The following is a 9,447-nucleotide window of genomic DNA, read 5'->3' as shown; positions in this document are numbered from 1 at the left end:
GGGGGGGGGGGAGACAATTGCAAATATCAGGGCATACCCTTAAGATATGGAGGTCATAATATAAGTGGCAGGGCATTGCTAAAGAACCATGAGTAGAGAGTGGGGGAGGGGAATGTAACAAGTGGTGAAAACCTGGGTATGTGGAGGAGGAGGGGGTGACTGGATAGTAATGATAAGGTGAACAGGGTTGGGGAGTGAGAGATAAGCATAGTGCATGAAAGAGGGCATGTGAGTAAGAGTAGAGATGTAGTTTGGTTTGTTGGGGTAGGATGTGTAAAGAATTTTCTTGTTACAAGTGGGTGGAACACAGTGTACCACCTGACTGGCCTTCGTGCTGGTGGCACGTAAAAGCACCCACTACACTCTTGGAGTGGTTGGTGTTAGGAAAGGTATCCAGCTGTAGAAACTCTGCCAAATCAGATTGGAGCCTGGTGTAGCCATCTGGTTCACCAGTCCTCAGTCAAATCGTCCAACCAATGCTAGCATGGAAAGTGGACGTTAAACGACGACGATGATGATGATGATGAAGATATTGATGAAAACAATGCTACTGATTGAGTTAGTAACTAAAAATGGATTGAATTTAATATATATCAACAATATTATTTGGAAATGATCATCATCTTAGACCCAATTTTACAACAATTTTTAACTTCACTTTTTCTGTATCATGTATTCTTTTGTTAAATACAGCCAGGCCTGAATCATCCAGAGAGTAAAAAATAACTTAAATCTGGCTTATAATACTTCAACCATAGCATGTAACATTGTTCATGCTTATCACATATCTAGAGTATTGTAATTAGTTATTATTCATTTATGAGTGTGTCTATAATTGCAAATTCATTGTCATTCCCTGACCTAAAAGAATTTATTCTATGCTGCAGCTCCACAAAATATAACTAATCAAGTTTACTTTTTAACTTATTTGTTGTGACAATAGCTGTTAGGTTAAGCACAGAGTTATTGTGCTGATAATGTTGACTCATGCCTTATTTATTATGTTATGCTCTTCAGATTATACGCCTAATCCTGGAAGCCTTAGATTTCATGGCTGACAATAATGTCCCAATTCTACTTTACAACTGAATGCTTATGAAGAACAGCTAAATGTAAATTCAACAGCTCCAACAATATACAGACACACAAATTTCCAATAGCCATCCCCTCCATGTCAGCAATGAAACATTTGTGCAAAGTAATATATAGAAGATTAAAAACGGAGAAAAGTTGCAACCATCAACTGATACAATATACATGTCTGTTGCAGATTTAACTGAATACAAGCTAAGCAGTTATAGAAAATGCTGAATATAGAATCTAATATAGGAGAAACCCAACAGTGTTTTTGGTGGTGCAACAAACATTACATTATTTGCTTCCAGTCATTTTCTTCACCCACTATTCCTGAGAAGGTCATGTGGAGATGATGGGGTTAGAGTCTTCAGGCACCTCCTACATAGGGTCCAATCAGAACCAACTGTCATTACAATTCCCAGCTGAATTCCCATGTGTGTGACCAACTGAGATTTTGGGTATTATTCATCTTGTTCTTGGTCTCCTGCTGGTTGGCTCAGCCGGAAGAATCCATCTTGCAATTCTTTCCTGCAACATTCTAATCACATGCCCATAGTACCAGAGCTGTGACCTCTCAATGCCGAAAAGTAGCAGCTCAATCTAGAGAGACTCCCTGATCTCCAAGCCACCCACCCTGTTAAGTAACATTACTCCAGAGCTCGTTTGGAAGAACCCTATTTCAACTGCTTGTGTTTGCAATTATACTCTTTCAGTCATTACCTAACATTTATGATCTTTGTTCAAAAATTATGAACTTCTTTATTTCAAAAATAAACGCTACTGTTTTCAATGAAAAAAGTGCAATGACACCTACTTGTACAGGATGAATTAGGCCTTGTCGTAGAACAAGATGTATAACATCCAATGCAGCTCCACGTACTTGAGAATTGGCACAAATAAAAGATTCAAGAATCTGTTTGAGATAAACTTGTATTATTGTACTAGCCATTCTGAAATAAAACAGAACAGGAATGAAATAAAAATTACATCATATGCTATGTAATTTCATTAAAAACATTTAACATAAGTTTCATTGTGATCAAAGAAAATTCAGCAACCAAATTTATCGGGTTTTGGATGTTGATGCAGTAAACTAAATTATACAATTGATAGTTTGTAACCCAATGTAGCCTGCAACAAATCAAATATCTGGATGATAAAAATTATGCACACACATATGGCTTCCATTTCATGAAGTCTCTGTTTTGTGTACTTTTGGCAGCAGTTGTGAAAGAGTGATTAAAACTGAAAAAAAATTACTTTAAACATCAATGGAAACAGAGCAGCTCTCACTACCACATGCAAGCTAGACAAATGAAACAAAGTGTTTTATATATATTAGCAGAAAGATTGTGTAACATATATATTATCTCATCTTTTCATATACATTCAAAAACACCATCCATGTATAATGGATGCTTGGGTGTAAATACACACACACGTGGCAATATGCTTACTGAATCTTTACTAAATTATTAGGGGCTGAGTGTCAGCATTTTATTGCCTGCTTTGTGCAGTATCTATGATCAGGACACTTAACTTTCAAATGCTCAACCTGTTAAGATATAATGGTTATAACACAGTGGAATACTTTGCTTCTGCAAAAATGGCAGTATTGTAAAGTTTGCTTCTTGTTGGCTCATTATGTTGAATTGTAGTTTTCTTGTGCCTACAGCCACAATAAAAACACTAAAAGTTTAGTTCTACTTTTATTTCTGTCATCACAGCCACCCACCATCAGAGTGAATTCAAAAATCAACAAATATTAGAAATTGAGAAAATATCAACATACCCAGACTGTACGTCACCCATGTCTCTTAGATCTTCAGCTTTACACTGTTTTCTCCCTGAGAGAAAAATAATATTAATTGTAAATCACAACATTGAAAACTAACTGCCACTTGCAAGAGCAGCTATTTAACATTTCAAAAACACAAATCACAATTACTTCAAATATCTTCCAACAGATAATTTCTTCCCTCCAACTACAGTGGATCACTGGATGCTGAAACTATGTAACTCATCCCCAAGAACATTATGTTCAGGGTTATCAGAACCAAAATGCTAAAATTCTACTAAACTCAACATTTCAGACTTTAAAGATAGCCACAACATTTCAATGACAATTAACTATCTAGATTATATAAGTGACATACTGCTTGGCAGCTTCCTGATTCAGTATTAAGGATAAATCCTTTTATGAATGCAAAAGCAGTTTAAACTCCACACTAAATGGCACAAAATGAATAGATGTTACTAACAATGCCAAAGAAATGCTTGAGATTAAAACAACTGAGTCTACATAACTGTATACTTCCCAAAATCTTTAGAATTGAACTACTATTCTTTATCTTGTTTATCTACTGTATATTTGCAGATATCATACACTTTCTACAGAAGAATTATGGATGAATAATCAAGAATATCTTTTTATTTATCTTAAACAAAAAGCAACAAAACTTTCTTTTAACAAAGTATGAATAGCAAATTTTACTGATTAATGAAAATAAATATTATAAAATAATCTATTAATAGTTAATCAAGGAAAGAATAAAGCTAATCAGATATTTTTAATGAAGAAAATAACCCCACTCTCATATCAATATTTGGTATTTATTTGACATTTTCACATCAATTAATTTTAAATCTTAAAGATCAAATGAATTAAATTACAAACCTATATTACAAATTAAGAATAAAAGATTGTAAAATAGTCAAACTCAGGAAACTTACATTCTGCATCAGCTTGAATCATCTTGACTTCTTCTTCAACTAAATAACCATGAAGGTTTTTCAAAGCCTACATTAAAAAAAGAATAATAATTGCTACAATATGTCTACAAAGACATAGGAAACAATATAATTTAGCACAAACATATACATAAAAAATTTTTTAAATCATTGTCAAGAATTTTAATCTCATTCCAATATAGTTTCATCTAAAGAAGTTTTTATCTATGATATTTAAATTCTTTAGAAAATTTTAAATTAGCAGATACAAGTACCATAAACATTCTTAAAACTTCATGTTTCTTATGTTGCAATGAACCTAATAAATCTTTACCTTTGACATAAACAAATCACACAAGATGGAGTGATGTTTTGTGTATGAGAATGTGTGACTAATGCACACATTTCCTTAGATGAATGTATTAATTAACTATTTCATGTATCAACTGTAAGTAATATTTTAATTGGTAAAATATACTTAAAGAACAAAGAAAAACATACTTGAATTTTTAGTTTCATTGATGCATTATAGTCAGTCAGAAGATAATAATAAAGCTCCTTAAGGGTCCTCCCAAGCATGTACTCATAATGACGGATACACATGAAACCTAAAACAAAATACAATTTCAAGATGAGCTCAAACAGTTATACTGAAACTATACTTTATTATCTGAATTATCTGTCATATTCCCATGTAATCAAGGCAAATAAGTCATGAAATGCTTTTTTGTGTTTTTTTTAATATTCTAGGAATTCTTAAAGCATTAATTGTTTAAAAACTTCTTGATTGGCAAATCAGTAGAAGTAAAAAGGTAGTAGTAGCTCCATTTTGAAATATCTATATGCTTATATTCTTTCCAATATAATTAATAGAATACTCGAACCTAGATTGCTTTATAACAGTAAAGTTTCATTTTAAACAAAGGTGACGTTTTGTTATACATATTTGTTTGTAATTTAGGCTCAAGGCCAAAAGTTTCAATGCTATCAATCCCAGTACTTGATTGACTATTTTATCAGCTCTGAAAGGATAAAAAACTAAGTTGCACTTGTCAAAATTTTAACTCAGTATGAACTGCAATGAATACCACAAAGCATTTTTTTCAAATGCATTAACAATTCAACTAAATGAATAACATCTAAGAATTACAACTTAATAGACAAATGTCAATTGTCACTTTCAGTGAAAACCAAGAAGTCTAACGAACATTTAATTTTAAATTTACAGCAAATGTAGAAGATACATAATAAGCTGACACTTGTTTTGTTATGGGTTAGAAACTGAGTTAAAAGTTATAAACCACAAATGGATTCATTTATTAGTGAAATTAAACTTTTATTAATTTTCTACAAGAACTTGTTTAAAAATGTGACAACAGAGTAAAATTTGATAAATAAGACAATATTTTTCCTTTTCTTAAATTTACTTCTTTTATATTTAAATTTATACTTTAGTCATATCCCAAGTACAATAGAATATTCAATTAAAAGAGAAACTGAGTCATTTAATAGGAGACAAAGAAACATGGCAAATTGATAGGGAACCAAAGAATATTGTTCAACACAATGATGGATAAGTTGACCCTATTTAAATTAACCAACAATATCTTGCTGCAAATTCTATGCTGATATATGCCCCATATATAAAACAAGTGAATATAACACATATTTGATCTTATCCTATCACAACATATCTATACTGTTTTCTCTTTTTAGTTGACAAATCATATGCAGTAGTTCTTCTCTAAACTACCTTATTAAACTGTAGGTAAGCCTATATGGAAAACTTATTGCAGATACACTACATTTAATAAGAAACTGATTTCAATTTCCTCTTCCATTATTCTGTATCAGGAATAACCCTACAAACTATCTAAGTATTTTCTTTTTTTAACAACTAAAAAACTAAGAAAAACTCATATTCAAACAGTCTCCTTTTAGACAAGAACAAGACTAACAATGTCAATTAGCTAAATTAATAACTGAAGTACAATGGTGTCATAATTGATATCCAAGAAACAAAAAAAAAGGAAAATTCAATACCATGAATAAACTTATAAAATTAGATAATTAATTTGTGTTAAAAAGTAATGAATAAAAAGCAATCCAAAATCCATAAATTTTAGTTTTATAATAAGGATATTATTTTAAAAACCAATAAGAAAATTTCACTTACCTAAACCTGTGAGAGCTTTTATGCGCACATCTTCATCTTCGTGGGCAATAAAATATGAAAGAACATCAAAAACCCGATCCTTAATGGAAACCTGTGATCAACAGAATACAATCCTTATTAATTTTTGTCTATAAATTGAAAATTATTGTAGAACATAGGTAACTACTTTACTCCTAATTTCTGTTGCTTAAAATAAAGGACCAATATTTGTCATAAACAATGAATATTGATTTCAAATTTTGGCACAAGGCCAGCAGTTTTGGGAGATGAGGCAAGTTGATTATATCAACCCCAGTGTTTAACTGGTACTTATTTCATCAACCCTGAAAAGACGATGGTAAAGTTGACCTTGGTGAAATTTGAACTCAGAATGTGAAGATGAACGAAATGCCACTAAGCATTTTGCCTGGCATGTTAATAATTCTGCCAGTTTTCCACCTTATAAATAACTAATATTGATGAACATAAACAAGCATATAGTGTGTATGCGCATGTATGCATGCGAGTGTAAAATGTAAGTTTGAGAGGACCTGATAGTCTTGTCAAAAATGTGACACCCACTCTAGTGCTGGTGCCACAATGAAATGCATTCAGTACTTTCTGTGAAGTTGTTGGGATCCAGCCACAGACAGAAATCCAAAGTGAAACTTTTAGTGAGACGTGGTCCTCCAACTCATCTAGGAGAGCAGTAATGACCCATCTAACCCATATCAGTATGGAAAGTGAATATAAAATGATGCTGATGATATATCATTAACATCATTTTCCATTTTTCCATGCTACCATGAGATGGACAGATCGGCACAATTCTAATCAATTATTCAAAGTAATTAACTACCTAGATTCCTACTCTTGTTTCTCAACACAGAATAGGCTTTGCTGGCCACTGCAAATGTGCTAAGCACCAGGTCATATCAGATGTAATATTTTGGAGACTTCTGCTCCCTGATAGAGAATGAAGATCACTCAGTTACATTTATGTACAAGATGAAACTGTGGAACCCTGGGGCAAGTTAGTATGGTGAAATGTTTCAGCAGCCACTTCAACAATAAGACTCTCCTAGATGGGTTAGAGATCAAGTTTCATTGATACATTCCGTTTTTGACAGAATTTCTTTTGACTGGAAGCCCTTCCTAACCTCAACTATTTTACTGAGTGTACTGAATGCATTTTATCGTGGCACCAGAAATAGAGATATTGTCATGTCCACAGCAAGACATATATGGTGTTCTCAACCCAACATTGTTTCCATTTGTTCACCAACCTCAACAATAGATTAACAGATTTGTCTTATTTTGACACCAGCACAAGTAAAGTTGCTTTCTATCCTACAAGTCAGGAAAGTCCAATCTACTCTACATTGCCTCTGTTTATTCAAGGTGGGGTGGACAAGAGAGAGAATATAAGACAGAGCAATAGCAGAAGAATTCTATTGAAAATGCAAGATCAATATATATAATTGCATATTAAATACTAATGAATGATATGTACATTAAGTATTGTATCGATTGTTATTGGATATTTTTGTATCATTTATTGCTTAGGCAACAATAAGATTTATATGCAATAAAAATGCAAATCATCCTTTCTTTCTTAAATTGCTCCTCTTAATCTTTTTCATTCTGTGGAACTAGGAATCCTACTAGTCCACTAATCCACTGGTAAAATTATGGGACTATCCTATGGGAAAGTATCAGGATTCTGAAATTACAAGTTATGCTAATGAGAAAAACAGAAAAAAAAAATTTGAACAACAAAAATTAGGTATTATACTTGCTGCACATTGCTTTACTATAATAACTATAACTACCTATGAGTTGTGTGGTTGTACTGTATGTACCACGAGGGAAAGTTATGGCAGAAAACACTTGCCCAAAGTGCAGCAGAATGGAAACAAACCCACAGCAATGTGGTTGCCAAGCAAACTTCTTAATGACATAGCCAACCTTACCCCAATCTAAAACCAATCACTCAAATTCATTTCATGCATTTGAAATTCCCATTTTTTTATACTCACACAAATTACACATGTCTTTCTACTAAGTACGACTATTTCCCTACCATCATCAACAAGTTCAAGTTACTGTATATTAACCCTTTCTCTATATTTCAAACATAACCTAAGTCACTCATGTGATTTTGTTTATTAATGTTGTTCAAAACAATAGAGTAGCTTACCTTTGTTTCACCCATATCTTTGGAATCAAAATCAAAGTGCCTACACAACAAACCAACTGTGAATAAAGCCCGTAATAAAGTAGGTCTTCTGCTCACAAGAGTTGGATTATCAGGATTTTTCTTATGATCAGCCATCAATTTAGACAGGACACCTAAAGAATGTTAATACAAAAAATAAATATATACACATACACACACATGTATTAGATAAATTCATAGAAACAATTACATACAAAGTCTAGCTGTCCAAAAAGAGAAACTGAACTTTTGAAACAATGCACCAACTATTTGCTGCAGCTTTGTAGTAACTGCAGTGCTGCACATGGATGATCTTGATTATCAGTATAATAATAGTCATATCAGTTAGTCAATCATCCATCTATATGTGCAAAAGTTAATGTAGGTTTACTACACTGGGTGATTTGTTGTATGTCAAACAATGGATTTGGAAGAAAAACTTGTGAAAATCTATCTCAAATTGGTAAAGACTTTTACAGAGACATCTCTAAAGCTGCAGCAAATGGGGGGAGGATTGTTTGAACTGTATGTAATGCATTGTGGGAATAACAACTACAAATGTTAAGCCAAAACCTGGGCAAATTTTGTTGACAACAGAAAATCATTACTTTAACAAAGTGAGTACTGTGACCCATGAAAATCATCACATAACTATCCATTAAGTTTTATAACAAATAGGAATCTGTTAAAATTTCTGTCAAATATAATGCTTATTTATTCACATCAATTTGGATTAGTCATGCATTATCCTGTAGCTTTGAAATTTCAATGATGTATTTATTTTTGGAATAATATTGTAGGGTAAGTGTGAGAGCCCAGATCTGTTCAGTTTGAACATAAAACTCGTAGAATATTTTAGCTGGATATGGCTGGTTTAAATGCTAAAGGGTTAAATAGGAAAGCACTGGTTTTATTATTGACTAGCAGAGATACCCGGCCTTGCTCAGGATTAAAATGGCATAGATTTTTATTGCTTTACTTGTTTCAGTCATGTGACTGCGGCCATGGTGGAGCACCGCCGTTGGTCGAAGAAATCAACCACAGGATTTATTCTTTGTAAGCATAGTACTCATTGTGTCAGTGTCTTTTACCAAACCGCTAAGTTACGGGAATGTAAACACAGCAACATCAGTTGTCAAGCAATGGTGGGGGTACAAACACAAGACACAGGCACACACATATACAAATATACACATATATACGACAGTCTTCCTTCAGTTTCCAAGTAAGAAATCCACTCAAGATTTTGGTCAGCGTGAGGCTGTAG

The 9,447-nt window shown here is 32.9% G+C and overlaps 1 protein-coding gene across 3 annotated transcripts in view; it reads right to left on the bottom strand.

Annotated features, from left to right (window-relative positions):
• The window catches only part of LOC106877350 (nipped-B-like protein), a 170,098-nt gene that overhangs the window by 12,113 nt on the left and 148,538 nt on the right, over positions 1 to 9,447 (bottom strand). For all 3 annotated transcript variants that reach the window (XM_052967097.1, XM_052967098.1, XM_052967099.1), the window contains 6 exons: positions 8,163 to 8,314; positions 5,984 to 6,074; positions 4,309 to 4,415; positions 3,811 to 3,877; positions 2,870 to 2,924; positions 1,892 to 2,027 (listed from right to left, as the gene is read on the bottom strand). In XM_052967097.1, the coding sequence (XP_052823057.1) occupies positions 1,892 to 2,027; positions 2,870 to 2,924; positions 3,811 to 3,877; positions 4,309 to 4,415; positions 5,984 to 6,074; positions 8,163 to 8,314 (608 nt within the window). The remainder of the gene's footprint in view (positions 1 to 1,891; positions 2,028 to 2,869; positions 2,925 to 3,810; positions 3,878 to 4,308; positions 4,416 to 5,983; positions 6,075 to 8,162; positions 8,315 to 9,447) is intronic.

Source organism: Octopus bimaculoides, chromosome 4 (assembly GCF_001194135.2).
Source record: "Octopus bimaculoides isolate UCB-OBI-ISO-001 chromosome 4, ASM119413v2, whole genome shotgun sequence".
Taxonomy (NCBI): Eukaryota; Metazoa; Mollusca; class Cephalopoda; order Octopoda; family Octopodidae; genus Octopus; species Octopus bimaculoides.
This window is presented reverse-complemented; position numbering and strand designations above follow the sequence as displayed.